A 26,817-nucleotide genomic window follows, 5' to 3' on the forward strand; every position below is an offset into this window, starting at 1 on the left:
GAGCCAGTGGGAGCCAGCAACGGGCGGAAGCCCCACCCCTTCCAAATTGGAGGGGCGAGAGCCCCACCATCTTGGGCTCAGCTGCAGTTGCCCAGCTGCAGGTGCAGACCCAGGCATCTCTGCCTTCTCAGGGACCCAAGAAGCGCCTCTCCCCTTGCAGGCTCAGAAGTGCCTGCTCCTGCTGCCTGGCCTCTCCCAGCTCCCTGTGCCTGCTCAGATTTCAGAGCAAAGTTGATGCCAAGTGCAGGCACTGTTGCAACCAGGCCAGGCATGTGTGCGCTCAGGGGAGCACTGACAAGCCAACCCTCTGACACCTCAGCCATCTGTGGACTTTGGGCACTGATGAGCCCAAAGTATTTGTCTGTTTTCACACTGCTAATAAAGAGATACTTGAGACTGGATAGTTTATAAAGGAAAGAGGTTTAATTGACTCACAGTTCCACGTGGCTGGGGAGGCCTCACAATCATGGCAGAAAGCAAGGAGGTGCAAAGCTACATGGCAGCAGGCAAAGAGCGAATGAGAGCCAAGTGAAATGGGAAACCACTTATAAAACCATCAGATCTTGTGAGACTTATTCACTACCACAAGAACAATATGCAGGTGCTGTGTGCAGTGGCTCATGTCTATAATCCTGGCACTCTGGGAGGCTGAGGTGGGTGGATCACCTGAGGTCAGGAGTTTGTGACCAGACTGGCCAACATGGTGAAACCCCGTTTCTACTAAAAATACAAAAACTAGCTGGGTGTGGTGACAGGCGCCTGGAATTCCAGCTACTCAGGAGGCTGAGGCAGGAGAATTGCTTGAACCCAGGGGGTGGAGGTTGCAGTGAGCCAAGATCATGCCACTTCACTCCAGCCTGGGTGAAAGAGTGAAACTCTATCACACACACAAAAAAATAAAAATAAAAGGAGTAACTGCCCCAGTGATTTAATTATCTCCCACTGGGTCCCTTCCACAACATGGGCATTATGGGAGCTACAATTCAAGATGAGGTTTGGGTGGGGACACAGCCAAACCATATCAGGAAGGAAAGCTGAGGGGGCCTAAGGGTGGCTTGGCACAAGACTGTAGGTGTTTCTCAGCACAAAGAGCCAGGGCATCATGGGCATCAAGGATGGCAGGGTAATGGTGGCAGGAGGCAGGCAGATCCTGGGTGGAAAGGGGTGGATTCCTGGTGAAGCCCCACCTTCAAGCCAGGGACAGCCTGAAGCCCAGGGGCTGGGCTGCCTGTTTGGCAGACCAGAGTGAGAACTTATGGTGCTTTCTCTTGGCCTGCCTATGGACCAATCAGCATGCACTTACTCCCGTCTGAAGCCCATTAAAACCCCAGACTCAGCCAGACTCGTGCAGATGATGGGTTGACCAGTCTGTGGAGAGGAGCTACCCACTGTGGATCTCCTCTCTGCTGAGAGCTGAGCAGATGATGGGACAACCTGCCTGCAGAGAGGAGCTACCCACCGTGGGTCTCTTCTGAGCTGTTCTGTTGCTCAACAAAGCACCTCTTCACCTTGCTCACTCTCCACTTGTCTACATACCTCATTCTTCCTGGACATAGGACAAGAACTTGGGACCTGCCAAATGGCAGGGCTGAAAGAGCTGTAACACAAACAGGGCTCAAACATGCCCCTTGCTCATAACGTTGTGGGTGATGAGAAGGAGAGAAGAGCTACGGCCCTTTGGGGAGCCCAGACCTAAGAGCTCCCCGAGCCGGGGTTGTGACACCCTCTTTGGGGCTTTGCAGTTCCTGGCTACTCCAAGCTTCCAGGCACCATTGCAGTCCCTGGTGCCAGGCATGGAAGCTGTTTGTGGTACACCTGGTCCAGCTACAGCCTTCTAGGGAGACAGCCCCTGTGCCAGCGCCTAGAGCTGCCCACCCTGCCAAAGCCAGCATGCCTGGCTCTGTGCAGTGGCCGGACCCCATGCTCGCTTGCTCGCACACTCCTCACCACTCTGCACCTGGCTTGCCCCTGATAGGCATGGGATCCAGGCGAGTAGCAGAAGCTGAGCACAACTTGCCAGGCTGAATGTGTGGAACGAGCCCAGCAGGCCTGAGCAAAATTTGGGCAAAGGTGTCACTGGACACAGAGGCTTCCAGCCAGAAAAGTGACACCCCAAGGATTCTGTGACACATGGAAATTAAATAACCTGCTCCTGAATGATCATTGGGTCAACAATGAAATCAAGATGGAAATTTACAAATCTTTGAACTGAATAATAATATTGACACAACCTATCAAAACCTCTGGGATACAGCTAAGAAGAAAGTTCATAGCACCAAATGCCTACATCAAAAAGTCTGAAAGAGCACAAATAGACAATCTAAGATCAGACCTCACAAAACTAGAGAAACAAGAACAATCCAAACCCAAACCCAAACCCAGCAGAAGAAAAGAAATAACTAAGATCAGGGCAGAGCTAAATGAAATGAAACAAAAAATACAAAAGATAAATGAAACAAGAAGCTGATTCTTTGAAAAGACAAATAAAATTGATAGTCAATTGGTGAGATTAACCAAACAGAGAGAAGATCCAAATAAGCTTAATTAGAAATGAAACAGGAGATATTATAACTGATACCACAGAAATACAAAAGATGATTCAAGGCTACTAAAAACACCTTTACACACATAGACTAGAAAACCTAGAGGAGATGGATAAATTCCTGGAAATGTACAACTTTCCTAGATTAAACCAGGAAAATACAGAATCTCTGGACAGACCAATAACAAGCAGTGAGACAGAAACGGTAATAGAAAACATTGCCAACAAAAAAAAAAGTCCAGGACCAGACGGATTCACAGCTGAATTCTATCAGACATTCAAAGAAGAATTGGTACCAATCTTATTAACACTATTCCACAAGATAGAGAAAGAGGAAATCCTCCCTAAATCATTCTCTGAAGCCAGTATCACCTTAATACCGAAACCAGGAAAGGACATAACAAAAAATTAAAAATATCCTTGATGAACATAGATGCAGCAATCCTTAACAAAATACTAGCTAACCAAATCCAACAACATATCAAAAAGATAATCCACCATGATCAAGTGGGTTTCTTATCAGGGATGCAGGGATGGCTTAACATACATAAGTCAATAAATGTGCTACACCACATAAACAGAATTAAAAACGAAAATCACGTGATCATCTCAATAGATGCAGAAAAAGCTTTTGACAAAATCCAGCATCCTTTATGATTAAAACCCTCAGCAAAATCAGCATAGAAGGGACATACCTTAAGGTGATAAAAACCATCGACAACAAACCACCAGCCAACATTCTACTGAATGGGGAAAAGTAGAAAGCATTTCCTCTGAGAACTGCAACAAGACAAGGATGCCCACTTTCAGCACTTCTATTCAACATAGTACTGGAAGTCCTCGCCAGAGCAATCAAACGAGAAAGAAAGGGCATCCAAATCAGTCAAGAGGAACTCAAACTGCTATTTGCTGATAATATGATTGTATACCTAGAAACCGTAAATGTTATTTCTTTATAATTTTTTTAAAAAAATCAATAGCCAGGAAGGGAAGGGGTTTTTATCAGAGAATGCATCATTGCCAGCATGAAGAAGGGGAAAGGAAGGAGAGATCTGAGTGATAAGAAAGGTTTGAAACAGTTAGGTTTGAGGGCAGTTAAGTCATTTTCGCCCACTCTGTAATTCTGCCAAGACCCTAAAGACAGACCTAGTGCCATGAGGCATTATCTCCTTCTGCCACTGCAGAATCCCAGGGATGATTCAGCCTGGTTTAAAATGTGAAACTAGCTTAGAAAGAGTAGCCAGAATCAGAGGAAGACTTTAAAGTGTTTATGAAGCAGTGTTGTGTACCGGGATACTGACTGAGATCTCTCAGAATAAATAACAAGGCCCACCCTTCCAATCATTTTCCCTGACTTTTTTGACAGGTGGGCTGTTACAGTGATGGAAACAGGGCTGAAGCTAGGGGCTTCTATAAAAGATTCTGCAACCTAGAAAAAGTCTTAGCCTATAGGAAGTTTTTGAGAAATCTTACTCCCCTAAGCAAGGAATACATCATCCTATCTCCTCTTGCAAGATGACAGCAAGTATCATGGGCAATGACATCTCCTAGAATTCCGTCAATCAGAATAGATTTTTTTTTTTTCTGTAAGTATCTTACTCTAGCGAGCTCACAGAGATCATAGTTTTTCAAGTGGTGTCATAGAGACAACAATAGATTGCTGAAATTATTCAACCAAACCCTTCAAAAGATGCACTTTAAATATCTAGCCTGTTTTATAATCCTAGAAGCCCAGGCAATTTAATATAAAACATCAGGGGGAAATAAGCAAATCTGGGCAGAAGTTGTCTGAGCCTGGCACTGTCAAATGTGTTTCCTATAAAGTGTAAAATGGCATGGAAATTTATGTTGATGTGTATCATGAATAATAAAACATTAATAATAGCTATAACATTTAATTGTAGAGATTCAACATTGCAGATGCTTTCTTGCAGGAGAAGTCAAAATTTAAAGGCTATTTCAGGTTTACTGTCCAATATCTCTGTAGCTGTGCATATAAATGTCTTTTCCAATTAAATGTATACCCACAGAATATTCTTTGCTTTTGTCACCGTTGATTTATACTAAGATTTTTTGCTTATTTTAAATGCTGTAACTGGCTCCAACCTCCAAAGATTCTTTTCAACCCTCTTCTGTAGTTCCTGCTATCACTAGTCATGCAGCCTCCCAAGTTGGACCCTCCTGGGGACATCTTCCCTCAACCTACATCCAATTAACCACCAATACTGGTTGATATTAATGCATCAATTACCAAAATTGCATCTCATCCTCTCCTCCCTCTTATTTCTTATGATTTCTTGCCTGGATTTCCTCCAGCTTCTCTCTTGTCTAAATGCTTCTACCTATTCCAGCCAGAGTTACTTTGCTTCTTTTTTTATTTTTTTAGATGGAGTCTTGCTCTGTTACTCAGGCTAGAGTGCAGTGGCGTGGTCTTGGCTCACTGCAACCTTCCCCTGCTAAGTTCAAGCTATTCTCCTGCCTCTGCCTCCCAAGTAGCTGGGATTATAGGCATGTGCCACCATGCCTGGCTAATTTTTGTATTTTTAGTAGAGACGGGGTTTCACCATGTTGGCCAGGCTGGTCTCGAACTCCCGACCTCAGGTGATCCTACTGTCTCAGCCTCCCAAAGTGCTGGGATTACAGGCATGAGCTATCACCCCTGGCTGAGTTGCTTGGTTTTTGCATGCCCTTGCTTAAAATCTATTGATGAGTAGAAAGAGCACAACTATGATAGGCACTGTCCTTGAGGGCAGGGGCCTTGCTACATTGATGGTTTACCCCTGATACCTAGCACAGTGCACAGTACTCATCCAATGTTTGTTTAGCTAATCTGAAGAGGGCTGACTTTAAAGCTTAGGTCAAAGATTACTGCTATAAGAAGGTTATTTCATTTCCCTGAGCCTCAGTTCCCATATATGCAAAATGGCATTAATAACATCTCCTTCAGGGCTAGGTGCAGTGGCTCAGGCCTGTAATCCTAGCACTTTGAGAGGCCAAGGTGGGCAGATCAGGAGGTCAGGAGATCGAGACCATCCTAGCTAACATGGTGAAACCCTGTCTCTACTAAAAATACAAAATATTAGCTGGGCGTGGTGGTGGGTGCCTGTAGTCCCAGCTACTCGGGAGGCTGAGTCAGGAGAATGGCGTGAACCTGGGAGGCGGAGCTTGCAGTGAGCTGAGATCCTGACACTGCACTCCAGCCTGGGTGACAGAGTGAGACTCTGTCTCAAACAAACAAACAAACAAACAAACAAAACGTCTCCTTCATAGAAGTCATTTAGGTTTATATGGACTACCCGTGTAAAGTGCCAAGTACTAAACCTGGCTCACAGAATGTACCCAATAAATACATTACCCCATACATATTTTTCAGTTTTCTAGAAATGAAAATGAAAACATCCTGTATCATGCAAAGCACTTCCCATGTACAGGCAGGTCCAATTCTATTTCCTAATATTAATCTTCAACATAGAAGCAACGCTATGCTTTTGATTTCAGCTTGTGTTTTCATGTTTCTATAATCTCTCAGTTTTATTTCCTCAGTGTAGAATGTCCTTCCTCCACTCTGTTTTAATAAACCCCCACCCATCATTCAAAGCCCATCCCAAACAGTACTTATTCTCTATTATGTCGATTTCCTGCTCAAAATAAATAGCAAACACTTTACGATGGCTTATAAGGACCTTCACTCTTCACTCCCAGCTGGCCTCTATAACCTTATGTCTAATACTTTCCCCATCATTCATATTCAAATCATTCTGGCGTTTTTTTGTTCTTGCTTATACCTAGTTCATTCCTGCCAGAATTTTTATGACTAGCTTCTTCACATAAAGTTCTCAGCTACAAGCTGCTCAACTCTACTATCAGTTAGGGAGATGCAGATTAAATCTAAAATAAGATCAAAATCATTCACGTGTTTAAAAAAGAATGTATCCCCAAGGATTTGTTGAAATTTATATCCTCATAAAACATACAAGTGTAAATTGATATAGGATTTTTGAAAGTCAATTTGACAATATCTATTAAAATAAAGTATATCCATATCTTCCTATCCTGGCTTGCGTATATTAGGATCTACCTGAGAAAAATACTCATATGCATAAAGATTTTCATTCAAGCCGTGCTCAAAATAGCAAAACAAAATTAAACAAAAAACCATTTGGTTAACAAACTGAATGTCCATCAATAGGGGAATAGTTAAATGAACCATATATAGCATATTATATAGAAGATTTAAAAAGGTCTATGTACTGATGAGGCAAAATCTCCAAGACATTATTAACCAAGAAAGCAAGTCATAGATAATAATAAGTATATGTAAAAATAGCAGTGCATTTAGGAAAATCACTTATAATAATAATAATAAGAGTAGCTTATATTCATTGAGTATTTACTATCAGGTACTGTTTCAAGGGCTTTAAATGTAGCAAAATAGTGACTTTTCATAACAACATTGCAAGTTATGTAATGTTATCATCCCAATTTCATATATGAGGAAACTGAGACACAGAAAAGTTAAGTAAGTTTCCATGGCCACACCATTAATGGGTAACAAATCATTGTCTGGAGGCTGACCTCTTAATCACAGCCCTGCATTGTCTCATATGTTTGTATTTAAAAGTAAATAAATAAGTAAATAAATGTGGTGTGTGTGTGTATGTGGTGTGTGCGTGTGCTTGAATACAAAGAGAAACGTTTAGATGTATGCTCACTATGGTGTTTCTACACGTGGAGAGAGAAAGGGGCTGGAACGGATTGGCGAAAACAGTTAAAGGGACTCTTTAAAAAAATCTGATTGTAGTCTTTCCACACTGAATTATTTTAAAATTTGCTAAGAATGCATTTACATATTTATTGTATATTTTTAAATACAATAGCCCAGTATCATCCCATGAGGAACATGAGAGGAAAGGTCATTCTAGAACAAACCAAAGAAGGTGGGACAAAGGATAATTTTGTTTAAATAGTACTTTCAGGCAGAGCTTTCAAGTAATTTGGGCAAGATAAGTCCCCCAAAACAAAAGCAAAAATCCCTACAACTGTAATTCTATAATTGCCTGGGTAATTCAGGTGAAATAAAGGGATTTTAGCAAAATTACCTCCAAATTTACAGATGTAGAAGTATAGTTTGTGGGAGCTTCAAAACCTCAATCACAATGTAATGCCAACGAGATTCTGTTTGAACAATCATGACTGAATGGTTTTTCTCCCGACATCGTTAATTTGCTGAAACCCAAGTTTTCCTTTCTTATATTTCCTCTCAGTTGTTTATTTGTTGGGGCCAGCATATCAGTTACACGGCATGGCAGATCATTCATGGTTCAATATATAGGCTATAAATCCATGTTTTCAAGCAATAATGTCCAACGGAAAAATCATGAGGAAGGATTATGAAATCCTTCATGTTTAAAATTTTGCTTTTCATCTAATGGCTCCTGAGATTAAAAACAAACAAACGAACTTGCAGTGATCTCAATCTTGATAGATGTGAGATTCCACAGAGAGTAATCAGTTGACCTAGGAATTTTTCTGAAAATGAAATGAGTTGGCTTTGTCTTTCTTCTGTGGTACAATTACTGTTGATCTTATCCCCCTTCCCCAAATAATAATGTGTCATAACAAAGAAACACCAATATTCTCTACATAATAGATCATAATGAGAGAGATAATAATGAGATCTGTGTTTCTCTCACTAAATATTAACTTACATCCACATCTGGTGGCCCTGCCTTTAATTCTGGCCACTTCTAAACCACCCTTCACACTGCAATCATAGTAATCATTCCAAAACGCACTCTCGTGCTTAAAATAATTACATGTCCCCGTATTGCAGATACAGGCCAAAGTCTTTCAGCCCAGTGTACCTCACCCTTTGTGATCTGGCCCCTGCGTATATTTTCACCCTCATTTGCTAATCCATGAAGGTCCAAACAGGAGAATACACAATTTTCTCTTGTGTCTGGGCCCTTTCTTGTGATGGCTGTTTCACCTTCCTCACTGCCTCCGTTCACCTGCCCAACACTTGCCTGTGGGAGAACTGTCTGTGCTCAACCCCTCTCCATCCCCTTGTTTGGGTAAGATGCTACCTCTATGGTATCCCATGGAGCCCCATACTTATCATTATTTAGAAAATAACCTATATCACAAAGATGATCTGCTTCCCTCCTTACTTCTTCCCCATACCTATAAGTGAAATAGAAGATATTGTATTTATTTTTTATTTTGCCAGTGAGTAAGACAATGCCAGGCCCAATAACATTTTTGCCAAATGAATTAATAATTAAATACTTAAGCTTTTTGATGGTTAATGTTCATCAATCAATTTTTTAAACTTAAATAGGTTGCCACATTTCATAAAAAACTCATAGTTTTATATTTAAATTGCAGATACAGGCCAAAGTCTTCAGCCTAGTGTACCTCACCCTTTATGATATGGCCCCTGCATATATTTTCACCCTCATTTGCTAATCCATGAAGGTCCAAACAGGAGAATATGCAATTTTTTCTTGTGTCTGGGCCCTTCCTTGTGATGGCTCTTTCACCTTCCTCACTGCCTCTGTTCACCCGCTTGCTTAAATCAATGGCTTGCTGCCTTGATTATAAACTAGCAATGATTATAAGCACTAATATTTATTTGGTACTTACTACATGTTCAGGAACTGTATTATGCCATTTAAACACTAAAATAGAAAAACTAAGTAGCTTCTTATATTATCATCTTTTAGCAATGAGAAAACTAAGGTTCAGATAAGTTAGCAAATTATTCACCAAACTCCACCACTGACATTGAGTTTGTGCCATATAGGGATTTACTGAGAACTAAAGGGCCCGGTGCATTTAGAGTGCTCTGCAAATGCTTGGCTTAGAAGCCCTGGAAGGAAGTATTTTCCATTACTTTTTTTACCAATGTTGTTACTACTCTTGGGGGTGCTTACTTTATTTCTAAACTTAAAGTCTGGGGATTTAAAAATTACCATTTTAATACAATGGCACATATAATTGAGTAGAAGATATATTTTCAAAAAGTTGATTTTTTTAATTAGAAAAAAACTAAAAATTGAAAATGAAAGTGAATTACTAACACTGAACTCATTTCCTCCTCCCCTCTACTCCAATCCACTCCAGTTTCACTGGCTTTTCGTTGCTTCTCTCAAATGCCAGTGCCCTTCAAACCTTAAAGACTTGGTGTTGACGCTTTCCTCTGATGGTCACAGGAGAATGATCTGAATGTTCTTCCCTAGGTGTGGCTCACTCCCTTATCTCATTTGACCTCCATCTTGAATATCACCCCCTAACTGAGGCTACTCTGACCAGCACCACACTCTCCCTGCCATGGCATCCCCTAGCCTCCTTACACTGTACTGATCCATTTTCTTAGCACTTGTCATCTCTAACACTATATGGGTTTCCTTATTTATTTTGCTTATTGCTTATCTGCCATACTAGAATGTGAACTCCACAAAGGTAAAGACTTTTCTCTCTCTTTTTTTCATTAAAGAATCCTGACTGTTTCAAATTGTACAATGTAGATGCCTAATAAATGCTTATTGAGTGACTGAGTGAATGACTATTGAAACTGGCCAAGCAATGTTATATAGCCTTGTTTGGCTACACAGGTGCTTTAGATACAAGTTCATGTATATTTTGTCAATTTATTGCCCTATCTAACATCTCTCAAACTAAGGCTTTGGTGGAGTCACTGAGCAGTTAATATATTACTGAAAGCAGATGAATGTGCTTGGATCTAGGCAGAGTAACAAAACAAAGACAGCTGAAGTTAAAAGTCTGACCCAAAGTCTCACATTCCTATAAATAATTGAGAATGCATCAGGGGAATTTTAATGAATATATTTGATTTGTTTTATTTACAAAATAGACATACTAAAAGTTGCACATAGTTATTAATCCTTTTCTAGAAAAGTAAACAAATTTATTAGAGACCAAGCAGACTGAAAGTGATTGGGCTTCTCTGTGAAACACTGCCAATATATGCAAAATTATATCCAATACAACTGAAGGAAAATATATTTTAAGCGATTACAAATCCTGTCCCCTAACATGATGTGTGGTCTGATAACCAACATCATACAGCTTTGCATTATCCCTCCTGCCAATTTCATCTAATAAAACATGACTCATGTGAAATGGTGTGTGCCCTAGGTTTCTGTGGTAATTAGCTGTGTCTAAATTGCTATAACATGGGCAATGATATTTAAAGTTGCTCTTACATTGCCTAAGAGTGCATAGCAAAATAATAATTATCATGTAATTTAGATTTTCAAAATGTAAACAGATCATGGCCACAAAAATAAGGGGAATTTCAGGATGAGTGCCTGTGCACTCCCTAGCCTGGTGGCCAGTCTCATTTCAGATCCATTGTAAAACTGAGAGACAGACAGCGTTCAGGTACCCTGCAGGTTTTGGTTACAGACTTTACTGAGTGGTCAAATAGATACTGTGCCTTCTAGATTTAGGCAAAAAAGAAGAGTGGTGAGGCTTTGGCATATTTCTGTTCATGACATATTGGCACAATATTTCTACAAATCACTCAAAGCTAAATCTAAGGCAATTAGGAGTAGTGCATCCATTTCTACTTATGAAAAACTTAACTTGGTGTTTCTAGGATAATTAGATCAAAGTAAGCTCCCTTAGGGTATGATCTACGTTTTCTTTAAACTGTTCCTTTCCCAGTGCCAGGCATGGTACCATGGTTAATAAATCTTATTAGCAGTCTGACTGAAGATTTTAAAGTGATATTCTTACAATGATGTTTGCCTGTAGAGACAGATTCAATAACAAATTTAATAATGGCATGCTGTCAGTTGCTGTGCCTTTGTCATCCATGGTAATTGGGATCAACTCTGGTGCTCCTCCACACAGAACATTCGATTGAGATCAAGCCTTGGATGAAATCTCTTTTCCAGAATGCTCCTCGTTTATTGAATTAGAAGGAGCCTGGACTTACCATTTGAAGGTGGTAGGAAATGGCTACCTTCAAATGGGAAGTCCAGGCTCCTTATGATGGCTTATGGTAGCTTCTGTGACATGGCTCCAGCCCATCCCTTCAACTCTACTCTTTAGCTACAAACATGTTGATGCTATGATTTGGTAGAAGTCCATTCTATTCATATTTATGGCACAGTGTACAATGTGTGCATTTTTCAGATTTTAATATTGTAGCTACTATATGGTTTGGAACTGTTTTCATGAAAATGAACTAATTTAGTTTACGATAGTGATTCTCATCCAAGGATGATTTTGCTTGTTAGGGGACAGTTCGCAAGGTCTGGGGACATTTTTTATTGTGGTGACTGGATGGGGAGGGTGTTACTGGCCAGGATAAACATTCTACAATACACAGAATGGCCTCCCCCAGAAAGAATTATCCCATTCAAAATATCAGCAATTCCAAGGGTGAGAAATCCTGGTTGACAAATGTAATTGAGTGAAAAGTTTACATAATATATTTTTTAAGTGTTCTACATTGAAATGCTGTCAGTTTGATAGAGCTCAGTTAATTAACTTTAAATTTACATCTTGGAAAAAGCAAAACTAAATTAAAACCTATGTCCTTGTATATGTTCACATGGCTGAGCCACAGACAACACAACCTCCAAGTACTCAGCTGCTCACTCTCACCTGAACCATCTTTTCTGCTGTGTCAACAAGAGGCAAGATCCTTGTCAGAAACCCGAGAGTTCTTGGTAACTCCCTATTCTTCACCTCGCATATCCAGTCAATCACCAGTTCTTGTTTATAGTCCTGTTACATCCAAAGTCATTTTCAAATCTTTTCCTTTCTCTCCAAATTGCCCCTCTTCCAGTTAAGACCTCCACTATGTCCCTACAGAACTCTTAAGAGTGTCCTGGTTGATCTTCCACCTCCAGCTTTTCCTCCATGCCTTCACACACCCTATGGCCACATGTTGGCAATTGCCAGAATAACCTATATAAATTCATGTCATTTCGGCAATTTCCTACCACTTTCAAATGTTAATTCCAGGCTCCTTGTGATGGCTTATGGTGTCTTCCATGACGTGGCTCAAGCCCATCCCTTCAACCCTACTCTTTGGCTACAAACATGTTTCTTATATGTTTCTGTAGATGTTGTCCCTCTGCTAGAATGCCCTCCATCAACCTATTCATTCTAACATTCCATAGATAACTACTATTTATCCTTTAAAATGCTTCTTATTATATACCATTTCCTCTACACAGGCAGAAGGTGTTGTTTGCTTATTTTTAAATTCTGAATTATCGCTACACTGTCCACAGTACCAAATGGCAATAACCAGCTAGGATTGTAATGGGGCAGTTCTCCTCTAGATTGCCATCGTTCCCTCTTGATTATCTCTGCTTACTTATCTAATCTCCTTCTGGACCCTAAAATAGTCAAATTTAACCACTCCTACTTCCTGGAAAGCCTTTTGCAAAACCAAATCTAGTACAGTGTCATGTTCCCTTGACTTTCAGAGGTAGAAGCTCAGAGACTGCCCAGAATCCTCAACTCTTCTGATGTCACATTTTACTCAATTTTTAAATATGTAAGGACTACCGCATATATAGTGATTAGTTCAGAATGAAAAATCTATGTTGAAATGGTAGTGCCGGGTGATAAGATAGGTTCAGACTGATGCTAGATTGAATCTTGTATACGACAAATACAGATTTTGACTTCAGGATCTAAAGTCTTATGCTTTGGTTCTTATTCAAATTTATATTCTTAAAGCTTAAGATATGCTATATATTTACACAGTTGTTGGTGATAAGAGGCACCTCTATAAATAGAAAACATGACTTCTCTTGAGAAGTGATTTGGTGTCACAGAAGGGCAAGGTCAATAATTTACATTTCAGAGTAAGATTGGCTGTGATAAAATTAGCAACTAATGCTTTTGTATCTATGAGAATAGAGAAAGAAACCTAAGTAGGAAAGGCCTATGATCAAATGTGATGCATTTGCAAATTTATTGAAACAGCCCATACCTCCTGGCTGAACTTAGAAAGATATAGTTCTAATACCACAATTGCTGAGACTCATTTCCCATATCTGAGACTCAGCAACCAACATTTGAGTTAAAGTTTGGTTATCTCACATGAACCTGTCAGCAATGACATGTGGCTTGTGACATGTCATCTGATTGCCATCTGTTATCGGTGTCTTCTTTTTTTGAGAATATAATTAAAAACAGAACAAGATAAAAATCCATTATGGAAAATTATATAAACCCTTAGACTTACCCTTGGCTTGCATTTCACAGGTATAGTCATGTAGCTGTGGCATGTTAACATTCCAACCTTGCTTTAGGCTAGTGTCAACAGTCTGTAGACCAGCAAAAATAAGTTAGAAGAATGTTCCTCCCAAGTTAGGCTTAAATTGAATCATTGGCTTTTCACTAATGTTTAAAGCAATCACTAGTAATTGGGCTTGGTGTGTTCCACAAAACATAAATGATGCTTTTTTGGACCAGCACAGGATTTCAAGACAAATATTCTATTCATTTGAGATAAACCACACATTTCTCAGCTGGAACAGAAGAAGGATCATTACTTGGTTTACACATTCTGTTTTTGTAAATTAAGGAACAGTGTTGCAATAGGAAACATGGAGAGATGCATCTGGAAGTTTTGTGAAAGGCTGTTTAATAATAATATACAGCAACAATGCTGTGTAATTGTGGAAGCATAAGTCTTATCTTTTAATGCTGTATTTATCATTTCTCTTTTTTATCCTAATTACTATTAGGAAAGGTAGACAGGACAGGTGTTGTTACATCAGTCCTGCAGATATAAAGACACCAAAAATTCCAATGACTTGCCCATAGCCAACCCACCAATGACAAGGATCCAATTGCCTCTGAAATTAGCGTATTTAATGGGGGATTTTATTGTCTCTTGAAGATAAACAAAAAGCAGAGGAGATGACTTAAACTGGGCAGAGAGTCTAACTCTATAGGGAGATAAAATTATAAGAAAGAAAAGACTATTATCTGATTTAAAAGAAAAAATTTATAGTTATTGGGTATTTAAAAGGTATCCAGCATAACGCCAGACACTCTTACATACTTTCCCTTATTTAATCTTTGGATTAAACCCGTGAGAAAGATATTGCTATTCTTGCTTTACATATGACAAAATAGAGTCTCAAAGAGTAAATAAACGTATTATGGTTAGAATAACCTTAACTCCTGAGAAACCATAAGAACTTGAATTTGAATGAGTCCCTTTTGAAATGTTGAAAGTATCAATTTACAATAAAGTAAAAGTTTGTAATTTTCATTAAATATGAGGACAGAAAAAAACAGAAAATTGCTCTTAAGTTGTTATCTTATGCAATATCCTAGTCAAGTGATTTAAGGATATAGAAAGAAAATTTCAATACAAAAAATAATAATAAGCTAACAGAAAAAAAAAGTAGAATACATTTCATTTTGTAATGAACAGCCTCAGGATGTATTAGAGACTCTTGGCATATCGTCAGATTTCAGAATTGATTTCAGATTCCTAATGCACTTAGAGTAAAATGAAAACTTTTGGGAACCAACCTTAAAACCCCATTGGTTGGCTCCCAGTCAGTTCTTCAGCCTCATCTTATCCCACTATGTATACTTTAGTCACTTTGTTCTTTCAGCCACTCCTACGTGGCAAATCATGGACTTCATTATCTCAAGACCTTCACACAAGCTCTTTCTTATGATAACAGACTCTTCTCCTTAATCTCAGTTTAAATGTCACCCTTCAAAGAGGCCATTTCTAGCACTATTAAAAGTAGCTCCTGGCATAGTGGCTCAATGTCTGTAATCCCAGCACTTTGGAAGGCCAAGGCTGGTGGACTGCTCGAGCTCAGGAGTTTGAGACCAGTTTGGGCAACATAGTGAAAGCCTGTTTCTATCAAAAGTACAAAAACTAGCCAGCATGGTGGCATGTGCCTGTGGTCCCAGCCACTCAGGATGTTGAGGTGGGAGGATTGCTTAGTCTGGGAGGCAGAGGTTGCAGTGAGCCAAGATCACACCACTGCACTCCAGCCTGGGCCACAGAATGAGACCCTGTCTCAAAAAAAAAAATAAGTATATATATATATATATATATTTTTTTTTTAAAGTAGCTTCTCTTGTTCCATTACATGGCTCCTTGTTTTCTTCTTTCCCCTCTGTAACACTTGTCACAGTGTTTAATTATGAGGCCGTGTTATATTCTGAAGTATTAATTCGTGTTCTTTGTGTATTTCCCCTCCCATTCTGCTTCCTTTAGCCCACACCTTAGGAGCAAAAAAGGACTAAAAAAAATCTGAAATTCTTTGCCATGCAGCAGAATGTTTTGGCTGCATGTTTTCACGTACATTTTTTTTTTCTCATCAAAGACCAGGCAAGATGGGGGGCGGGGAAAGAAGGAAGAGGAGTCTGAATGGCTTTATTGACTGGATAGGCAGAAGTAGAAGGAGAAAAGTCTGAAAGTGAAAAGGGAAGAAAGAACTTGCATTGTCAGAACCAGGAGTAGAGTAGAAAATATTCAGTGTGTGCTGTTTTGAGACTAGAAAACCAACGTGCCCATGGTCTGTGGACAACTGGTCCCATTCCATAGCCCTATACACTTGTAAGCACTCTAGATTTATGATATTTACACATTGTAGAGGGCTGGATAATTTCTCAAAGATATTAATTTCAGGTCCTATTCCCCAGAACCTGTAAATGTTACCTTTTATAGAAAAAAGGTCTTTTCAGATACAATTAGGTTAAGGATCTTGAGATGAGGCGATTACCCTGCATTACCTCAGTGGGCCCTAAGAACTCACAAGTATCCTTATAGAGGGAGGTGGGAGATTTGGCGCAGAGAAGAAGGTAATAACGTTACCATGGAGATAGAGATTGGAATGAGGTGGCCACAAATCAAAGAATGCAGCAGTCACCAGAAGCTGAAGGGAGCAAGGAACAGATTCCCCAATAGCACCTCTAGAGGGAGCACAGCCCTACTGCCTTGGTTTGGAGCTAGTGAAACTGATTTGGGATTTTTGGCTTCCAGGGCTGTGAGATAATACATTTCTGTTGTTTAAAAACCACCATGTGTGGTAATTTGTTATAGCAGCCATAGGAAACTAATATACACATAATGGAGTTAAAAATCCTGTTACTGTGACCAGTGTGAACCTGAACAAAATCACTGGGAGCATTTCCCTTAGGCTGGGATAACTGGTGGATATGTTACATTTATATGTATGTATTTATCATCATCATCATCATCATCATCATAATGTTCTTACTCTCTACCAGATTATAACCCGTTTTGTTTTGTTTACCACTCCATATCCAGGACTTAGCTCAGTAGCTGGCACATAGTAATGGCTCTACAAATAATTGTTGAATGAAAGAAAAGCATTGCTAAAATAACAGCACAAACAGAAGGAAAACACAAACAATAAATGGTAAAAATAACTATGAGAAAGACTGCACCAGTAACTAAACTGAATAGTCAAATACCCATTACTAGCAATCTAAATAGAGATTTAGGTCAGTCTGATCCCATGTGTGGGAATGCTTCCCTCATTTAGAGACTTGCCCTTTAGCACCGACTGTGAGTGTGTTCTGGCACTGATACACTATCAGCACAATCTCGTGTATGCTCAAAGCTCAAGTTGGTCTATGAAGGAATGAGAGACCTGGTGCCCGTTCTTGCAGGCTGAAATCACCAGGTGGGAATGTAGCTGATCTAACCTGTGAACTATAGTTACCTGTGCTATTGAGATAGCATGATATTTCCCTGTTCTGCTTTTTAAATTAAAAGATCTCTTATTGTGAGCCAACTCAGAATGAAGGGGGGTAGAATACTGCCTTCTCAGTGTTGCAAAATATACCAGATCATGCTGCATTGTTTGTGCTCTTCTGAAAGTGACTGGGATAAAACAACATAAATGTACTTCTCTTGGCTTCTTCACAAATGTGAGTGAAGTGTCACATGATGTCATGCTGAGAATAAAAATTTTCAGCACTTAGAACTGAAATTTCAGCTTGCACTCCTATTTAATTATAACCCAAACAGTCCCCCACTCAGCTTCTGAGAAAGGTAAAGCATCTGCTAACGACTTCTAGGAAGAGAGAGATTGTGAGAACAGCTTTACTTGAGGCCTCTTAGCTGGAATTAAGCTGGGGATCTGTGCGCCAGGCCTATAGGGGAACTGAAGACTGAGCTTCTGTCTTTTGCCTCTTCAGGCAAGCATCTGCTCCCCTCTAAGGGCCAAGTGGCTTTAGAGAGTGCTTGTGGACCAGGGCTGTTCAGTTAGCGGGGAATGTGAAGTGCCTGGTGCAAACTGGAATGATGCAGATATGGAACAATTCAAACACATTCAAACCAAACTCTTCACACATCTGCAGCGGTGAATTAGAGTACTGAGCCATTTGAATCAGAGTAAATTCCTTTTCAAAACCTTACTATCTTTAGAAGTGGTTTTTAACTTTTTAAAGGTCAAAGTCTCTTATGAGTAGTTAAGAAAAACAACTGATCTCTCTCCACCAAAAGTTTACTTATGCAAACCCATAAAGGCTAAGAAACCTTGATCTTTTCTACATTGTACATGAAAGTACTAATTTATTAATGGCTAAGATATTTATTTACCTTAAATTATGATTAATAAGGCCAGACTGCCTGAGTTAGACTCTCCAGTTCTGCCATTTAGTAGCTGTAGGAGCTTGGGCAAGTTGCTTGAGCTCTCTCTTCCTCAGTTTCTTCATTTGTAAAATGGGACGGATAATAATAACACCTACCACTGAGGATCATTACCGGTAAATAATGAATTCATTATGTAAAGTGCTTACAGCAGTGTCTGGCATTCAACAAATATACAGAGAGCTTTGACTATATACAGGGACTGTTCTAAGAATGGGGATAAGGCAATGAATACAAATTACTGCCACCATCGGAACATGCATTTTATTGTGAAACTTAAATCTTGCAGTATAGTTCATAGCAATTAAAAAACCTTTTTGTTTATGTTTTCTCTTTGTTCCAACAACAGAGAAATAAGATCTTAATACAGATTTCCCCTCTGGGATGCTGTAGCTTCACAGAGCTCGAATCTACAGTTCTAATTTTTATTTCATCTTCATCCCACACCTGACAGCCATTCTGCATAAGTAATTTGGGCTGTGAGTACTTACTTTCAACTTGATATAGGTATTTATAAAATGGAAAAAAAGCCAGATGGCAGGAAAACAATTTATTCTGTCCCATCCCTAAACTTTTATTCACTCATCTGTTATGCTTAAAAATCAATTAGCAATCTGTATACACTGTATAGACAATTTCATTTAGTTTTAACTGTAAAGCTAGGTAAATTCAGCTGCAATTTCCCACCAATGGTGCTCTAAGACAATGTTTGCATTTCAGAAGCAAATGAGGGCTTCTTTTCAGTATACCATATTTTTTAAGTCCTCATGCTTATATTTTATCTTTCTATCCTTTTCTTTCCTGTTCCTCACCTGCCTCTCTCCCATCAGTACCAGTAGAATATCGCCTTTTGGACTTTCTTGCTTTATAAAAATAAATAAATAATTATAGATTTAAGGGAAGTTGAAAAGTAATGTACAGGGACATCACATGCATCCTTTACCCAGCTTTCCCCAATATTAACATCTTACAAAATCATATTAAACCAGCAAATTGGAATTGGTACAATTCAGAGAGCTTACTCAGATTTCAGTGGGATTTGTTTTTAACATAACCAGTTATTACATTTGGTAAGCATCAGTTATGATTGCAGTAAAGGTTGAAATCCACTTTCTCGCCTGTGTGCACATGCGCGTGTGTGTGTGTGTGTGTATTTGGATGTGAGTTCATGTGTGCTTTTGTGTGTATCCACTGGGTTGTGTGTGTGACAGAGGGACAGAGAGAGAGAGGGAGGAAACACTCCTGGCCCTACTCTTTCATGAGACTGTGTTTCTGAGGGACAAATGAAAGAAAATAATGTAAATACTGTTAAAAAATTATAAAGTACTAAATAAATAAAACATATATTGTGTTAGATTTCTCATCTTTCCATTCAGAAAAAATGTCTTATGAATAGGGTACACAGGGCATAGGTAGAGCCTACTCATCTACCTCAGAGCGTTAAGGCAGCGTGTGTGTGTTGATCAGGGGAGGGTTATATGGTACTTTCAGCAAAATCCCATTGGAAGACATAGAATCACATAGCTACAGACTTAGAAGGGACTTTGGGGCCAACCATTCCAACTCTCTACATGGTACTTATATTTTGAAATACTCTCATCAGGTGGTCTCCTAATCTCTGATTAAAACTTCAAATGATGGGCACATTCTACCTTATGATTTAGTCTTTCTCCATTTAGAGAGCTTTAAGTGTTTAAAAGCTCTTTATTATAATAAGATGACTACCCCATGACTTTTACACACTGGTCTTGGTTCTGCCATCTGGTGCCCCATACAATGGATGATAGCTGAAGACAGTCATCATTCCCCTAAATATTCTCTTCTCCACCATAAACAATTCTAGTCCTTCTTTAACATGTTCCTCATATACAAGGTTTCTCTTCTCTGGATGAGCTTATTTTTCTTTGCAAAGATGGAATGAGCACAATAGGGTGTGAGCTTAAGCCCAGGAGGCAGAGGTTGCAGTGAGCTGAGATCATACCACTGCACTCCAGCCTGGGCGACAGAGTGAGACCATGAGAAAGAAAGAAAAAAGAAAAAAGAAAAGAAAAGAAAAGAAAGAGGGAGGGAGGGAGGGCGGGAAGGAAGGAAGGAAGGAAGGAAAGAAAGAACGAACAGCACCCTCAAGAGCTGGACCAATATCTTTCTGTGTTCTATACAAGATATTTATATCAGAGCCCCTACAATCACATTATGTTTTGTCTCTCTCCCTCAACTTGCTTTATATTCCTCTTGAAATCAACATTGAAATTCCCTAAAATTTTTTTCCCCAGGCTTTGATATTTAGCTATTCCTCCCTGATTCTGCATATATGTAGCTAGTTTTTTTGGGCACAGGAGCAGGACTTCATGAAGATTCTTATTAAAATAGGCCTATTGTACCATTCTATTGAGACTTTTTATATTGTGACTCTATCACTAAATATATTTATGGTTGCCGCTGGCTCCACATTGGCTGCAACCCTTATAAATCGTCCTTGAGTTCACTCTTAAAAGTGCAGAGAAAACACTTGAGCATAAAAGGATGAAAAGGAGATCATTAGAAAGCTATAAATTCTTATGTAACATTTTGACCTCCTATTAATGTTAAATTTTAATTCAGCATTCAGTTGTAAGGTTTCACTGAAGATTGACATAAGAAGTAGCCATACACCAAAGGCCTCTGTATTTTCTATGGAATTGTATTAGGTGATTCAATGTCTCATTTGTAACATTCCCATGGGAAATTTCTCTTGGTGCCTAGGGATAGAAAAAATTTTCTCTCCCAATGATTGCTGAGCTGACATGAGTTTCTATCTGTTTTGACTTCTAAGAAGCTAGGAGGAAAAAATCAATTGTTCAATTGCTGTATTTTATCTTTATTTATTGATTTCCCCCCTTTCCACCACACTTTATAACCTAACATTCCATGTTAATAGTTCTGTGTGTATATATAAATATGTATATATTTATATTATATATATATTTAAGCAGATCCATGACATATCCTTTTTCTAAATGCAGGCAAAATATAAAATTGGACAAACAATCAAAGATAAGCAGGACATCACATCGGATGTCTTTTCAGATGTTTAAATGTCCATGGAATAATTTATTTACTTTTTAAATAGGACAGAAATTTTTTTCAGAGGACTTATACTAAAGTAGTTAAGGTTTGCTTTAGCCCTCCAAAGCACTTCCTTTCAAAATTTCTCAGTTTAGAATGGCATGTTCTGAAAATATTCCATATTTAATCTCCTGAAATGGTACCTTATTTAAAGGCAAAAATATAAATCATTCAATCATTTGCTAATCTTTTCTTTTTTTGGCCTTTTCACTACAGAATTTTTTTTTCATTAAATATTGTTACCTGCCTAGAATTATTTACACTGATAAAACCTCTGGACTCAGTGTTTGTTAGAAGCCCAGAGTTCTAGAATTGGATTAAGTATTATTTGTGTGACTATGAACAAGTCGCTGGGTCATGAAGTTTCTTATTTACAGAAAACTGCTTTTTGATGAACACCTGGTCAATATTAGGCATTGTTAAAGAGCACATAACTTACTTTTAAACAGTTTAAAATAGGTAGTTTATAATATATAGTTTGACTATATGAATGTGTAATACTTTAACCTTCAACTTTAGGAGCTTAATAAACCAGTCTAGGGTAGTTAGCCAGCATTATATTGGAAAGGTAATACTCTAGAGGTGGCCACTATACGAGTAGGTGTTGCACCTACTTCAATGAAAAAATGATGCTTTACTTATTAGCAAGAATATGTCAGAAATAGATTTTCTTTGGTGAAATTAGTGGCCCATTAACTAGCAAGATAAATGTTATAAATGGAACTTAATTGGTAAAATGAGAGGTTTAAATATATGTAGGATATTACAATCTTGGAGACATTCCTCACCTTTTCATGAAGAGGATATAAAAACCTTAGAGAGGCCCATGGCCTATACCATAGGATTAATGACCAAAGTTTGATCACTAAACTACCCTATTTTCAGCTGTCAGTCTAATAGGATTTCTGATTGTCTGATGCTGAATATAAGGGTAACAAAGTTGTCTTATCTGCCTCACGTGAATCTTTTTCCTTTTTTTTTTTTTTTGGGACGGAGTCTCGCTCTTTCACCCAGGCTGGAGTGCAGTGGCGCAATCTCGGCTCACTGCAAGCTCCGCCTCCCGGGTTCACACCATTCTCCTGCCTCAGCCTCCCGCGTAGCTGGGACTACAGGCGCCCGCCACCTCGCCCGGCTAATTATTTGTATTTTTAGTAGAGACGGGGTTTCACCCTGTTAGCGAGGATTGTCTCGATCTCCTGACCTCGTGATCTGCCCGCCTCGGCCTCCCAAAGTGCTCGGATTATAGGCGTGAGTCACCGCGCCCGGCCACGTGAACCGTTTTCTAAGGTTATGATTAGAACACTTAAATGGACAGAGACCTGGGGTTTTATCAAATTTATGGAAGGGGTTGTGAGTCGAACACTGCCTTCTTCCTAATAAACGTTTGCTAAGATATGCCTATATATGTAGCAGAGTTTGCCGTTAAGACTTACTTTTAACCTAACTAGCAAAAGCAGTATCACTGGGAGGTTGTTAATCCTCACCAACCTCAACCTTCACCAGTAGCCACATTTACCTGTCAAAGGTTTGTATGACTAAATTAACACAGGATAGCTCTCAACAAACATTTTGCCTCATTTTATTCTTCATCAGAGCCCTTCAAATTAGTTACTATTCCCTTTTTTCAGATAAGGGAATTCAAGTTTAGGGGATACTAATCCATAATCATATGAATATTGCGTGGTAGAACCTTATGTGTTTGATTCCAGTTAAGGTAACTGCCACCTCCCAGGTATATCAAAACATCATTGCAAGGAATGGGTAAGTAATTATGAAATGCCTACAGTGTGTTCCCTGCAAATGTTTATGTTAAACAAAGTCTGTTTAGCTCCCTTATAAGAAAGTTCAAAGTCAGCCACGTATTAAACTTATTTTATATATATATATATATGTTTATTCTTACTTTACACAATTATAATTACTGTTAATATATTTTGAGTTTTTTTAAACTTTTCATACTGTTTTTAAATCTATATCTTATTTGATTTATATAATATATTCAGAGAAATTGCAAGTTCATACTCTGGGGCATAAGCCTCTGTGTGACGCAATTGTGTGACCTAGCTCTAGAGTCCTCTACCAGAAAGTTCGACTCTGAAATTATCACTTGAAACACGCTTTGAAAAAGTCACAGTTATCTAAAGGTCAATAAAAAGCTTATCTCAAAACATTATTACATAGAAAAAAGTAAATAGTAATTGGAATGCTGAAGTGATATAAAATATTCATGGGTTGAGAATTTTGATATACATTAGAGGACAGCAGAGTTGAAGGAATAGTTTTGGGTTCTATGAAACTACTAGTCAGTCTAAAAATAAGAAACAAATGAACAAAATTCAAGATATGAATACAGAAAAATTTCATTCCACAGTTACCAATAAAATATCATGTTCCAATTGCATTTGATTTTGGATATTTTGTCCCAAGCATAAATCAATCTGGCCACAAATAACTGAAATCAAGTTTATATATTAAAATCTTTAAGTACTTAGAAAAAAGATCTTAGGTTAATAGAAAGGTAACATTGATAAGTTTCTGTTTATATTTCTGAAATGTATGCTTTTAGGTAATTTATGTTTAATATAAGTGGAAGTTATAGGGACAAAATTGTTTGTTTCATATGAAGCGATTTCTTTAGCAACTCCTTATTACAAGTGGAAGTGGTGGCATCCAGAGAATATAAGTTGTGAGAAAATGTATATTCATACTTTTACTTTAAAATGTTACATATTTTAATTTACTCTAATTTCATTTAAAAACGAAAACAGATATTACAAATAGGTAATTTAATCAAACTCTTTTTTGGAGAAAGGCTAATATGTTTTTATTATACTATAGCTGTAGATCTGGCTTCAAGAATTTTGAGGCCAGGTGCAATGGTTCACGCCTATAATCCCAGCACTTCGGGAGGCCGAGGCGGGTGGATCACGAGATCCAGGAGAGAGAGTGAGACCATCCTGGCTAACATGGTGAAACCTCATCTCTACTAAAAATACAAAAATTAGCCAGCCTTGGTGGCGGGCGCCTGTAGTCCCAGCTACTTGGGAGGCTGAGGCAGGAGAATGGTGTGAACCTGGGAGGTGGAGCTTGCAGTGAGCTGAGATGGTGCCACTGCACTTCAGCCTGGGGGACAGTGTGAGACTCCATCTCAAAAAAAAAAAAAAAAAAAGAATTGAGTGCATTAGCCTTTTTCATATGTGTTATTATTATATAAACATTAAAATTACCCTTCCTTTGTAATTAAAATGAAAAACCCACACACATTACAAAGTAAGGAGTTATATCTTTATTCTTAAAATGTATGTTTTGCTTATAGTAACTTAGGATAAAAAGTATCTTGAAATTACTGTATTCTTGTAAATGTTACTTGGAGTATTATGGGAAGAAAGTCAGCTAGTTGGATTAATTTCCTGGAATGTTTTTTCAACTCACTGATATTTATCATAACTGAACATAATGAAATGAGACATAAAAATTAGATTGCAGCTTTTATAAGTTTAATATCCATCAATGCTTAGAAAGCTGGTTAGACATAAAATTAATATTTGTTCTAGGATTTCAACATTGACTTCAGTAATAGCAGAGGAAAAAAAAGAATGTGCTTAAGGAGAAAATCTCTGGTTATTTTATAAACATACCACTCCGTTCACTGACAGCAGCTGGTCTCCTCTTTTGAGGCCTCCGTGTCTTTCAGCCACCCCTCCAGGTATGATGCGAGAGATATAAATGGGGGAATTTTGCTCCTTTCCTCCCATCACATTAAAACCAAGGCCTTCATCAGTCTTTGGCAGTTCAACTACTCGAGGGTGGGAGTGGCCTTCACTAGCTGCAAAAGCTGCAACTGTTGCCTGAGAAAAAAAAGATAGTTTTTTGGTAATAAAATGAGGGAAATAAAGGCTAATTATATGCTTTGCAGTGGGTAGCTCAGGCAACTTCTCATATTTTTATAGTATTCTCCTGTGAAAGAAAGAACACAAAAAGCAGAGGACTTTCTTCATTTAGATGCCATCTAGGATTTCTTTCTTTGGTAAAGTCCCACTCATCTATTTCCAGCTTCCTAGGGCTTATCTGGTATGACAGAATTTTCCTGTCTTCATAAAAATCCTTTCCAGTTACCTTGGTTAGATGCAATTCTTCCTATTCCTGGAGTCCAAATAACTTGTTATATGTACTATCTACTATTATAATTATTTTATACATGTGTTGACTATGAGCACCTTAAGAGCAGAGATGGTGTCTTGCACTCTTTTGTATGACACACAGTCTAATCTGGTGCTTGCACATAAAAGTTCATAAGTATTTTTTTAATAAATTGAAGAGCACTTGTATGTATACATACTTTTGAATACATATGTAATCTTGCTATTGCCAACCCAAAAGCTTAGCAAATTTAACTTTTTTAAAAAATTAAGGATGCCTTAAAGAGAATGAAGACTAAAATAAAATAATAGATTCAAACAGATTATTGTTAGTTTATACCAATATTCCATATTATTATTCCATACTGAGAAATCTTATCTGGAACAGGATTTTTCTTCCTATATTATACATTAATATTTCAATTATTATAACAAAATAGGCAATATGAAGTCAATGGTTTTATACCTAGATATACAAAACATCATTTAATATGGACATAATTTGTTTCAAATTCATGTACTGATTTCATTAAATGAGTTCAAGAAAACAACTTACCATTAGTTCCCACTAACCCCATAGAAATAAAATAACAGCATTTAGGTAGTTTCTATCAAGAAATGATTCTCTGCCTGCTTATTTTTCACTTTTATTAATTCACCTTGACCACAGTTGATTAGATGCGTGCTATAAAGTGACTTACTCAACACTGTGAAAATATTTATTCCCAACGACTGTACATTCTTTTCCACACACAGCATTATCACATCAATTTAGCATTATGCTACTGTCTGCATTTAGTGAAACATAGTGAATGACATGAAAACAATGGCTTGTTTTTAGCTACATGCATTTGCTCATGCAAACCTCGTTGTCATGCATAGATTTTAATGGCTGACATGGATGCAATGCAGACAGCCCAGAAACAACCAGAAAATATTGTGCTATTGCAACATTATGCTGCTATCCTGCTGTTCTACATGAATAAGAAATGAGAATGGTAAAACACTACACAATTCACTTTCCCCTTAATTAAACCACGTAGGGATCATTTTTCTGTGTGTGTTCCACTTCAGTACAAGCAAAGCATGACATAATGATAATAACACCCTCTTTTTTTCTCTGAGTTTAAACAAAACAAAACAAAACAAAACAAAAAAACCTTACAAATCTACAGTGTTCAGTTACAGAGTAAAAACTAAAAAATCAAGAGAGAAACTAAACAAGCGTTGATGTAACACAAAAGAATTAAATGGAAAATTCTACTCATTTTCAATGGTTATTTCTTATACATTATTAGAAAAATAAAGTATTTTTAAAAGCAAGTCATGTTTCTATTATAACATTTGTGTGTTTGTAAAAGAAGAGCTGCATCAGT

At 38.2% G+C, this 26,817-nt stretch overlaps 2 protein-coding genes across 15 annotated transcripts in view; one reads left to right on the forward strand and one right to left on the reverse strand.

The window, feature by feature from the left end:
* Positions 1 to 26,817, forward strand: part of ACSS3 (acyl-CoA synthetase short chain family member 3) — a 515,807-nt gene that overhangs the window by 38,822 nt on the left and 450,168 nt on the right. The window lies entirely within an intron of this gene.
* LIN7A (lin-7 homolog A, crumbs cell polarity complex component) overlaps positions 1 to 26,817 on the reverse strand; it is a 149,200-nt gene that overhangs the window by 29,557 nt on the left and 92,826 nt on the right. The window contains exon 4 of the mRNA XM_055236874.2: positions 24,941 to 25,150. Coding sequence (XP_055092849.1) covers positions 24,941 to 25,150 — 210 coding nt within the window. The remainder of the gene's footprint in view (positions 1 to 24,940; positions 25,151 to 26,817) is intronic.

Source organism: Symphalangus syndactylus, chromosome 13, assembly GCF_028878055.3.
Source record: "Symphalangus syndactylus isolate Jambi chromosome 13, NHGRI_mSymSyn1-v2.1_pri, whole genome shotgun sequence".
Classification (NCBI taxonomy): Eukaryota; Metazoa; Chordata; class Mammalia; order Primates; family Hylobatidae; genus Symphalangus; species Symphalangus syndactylus.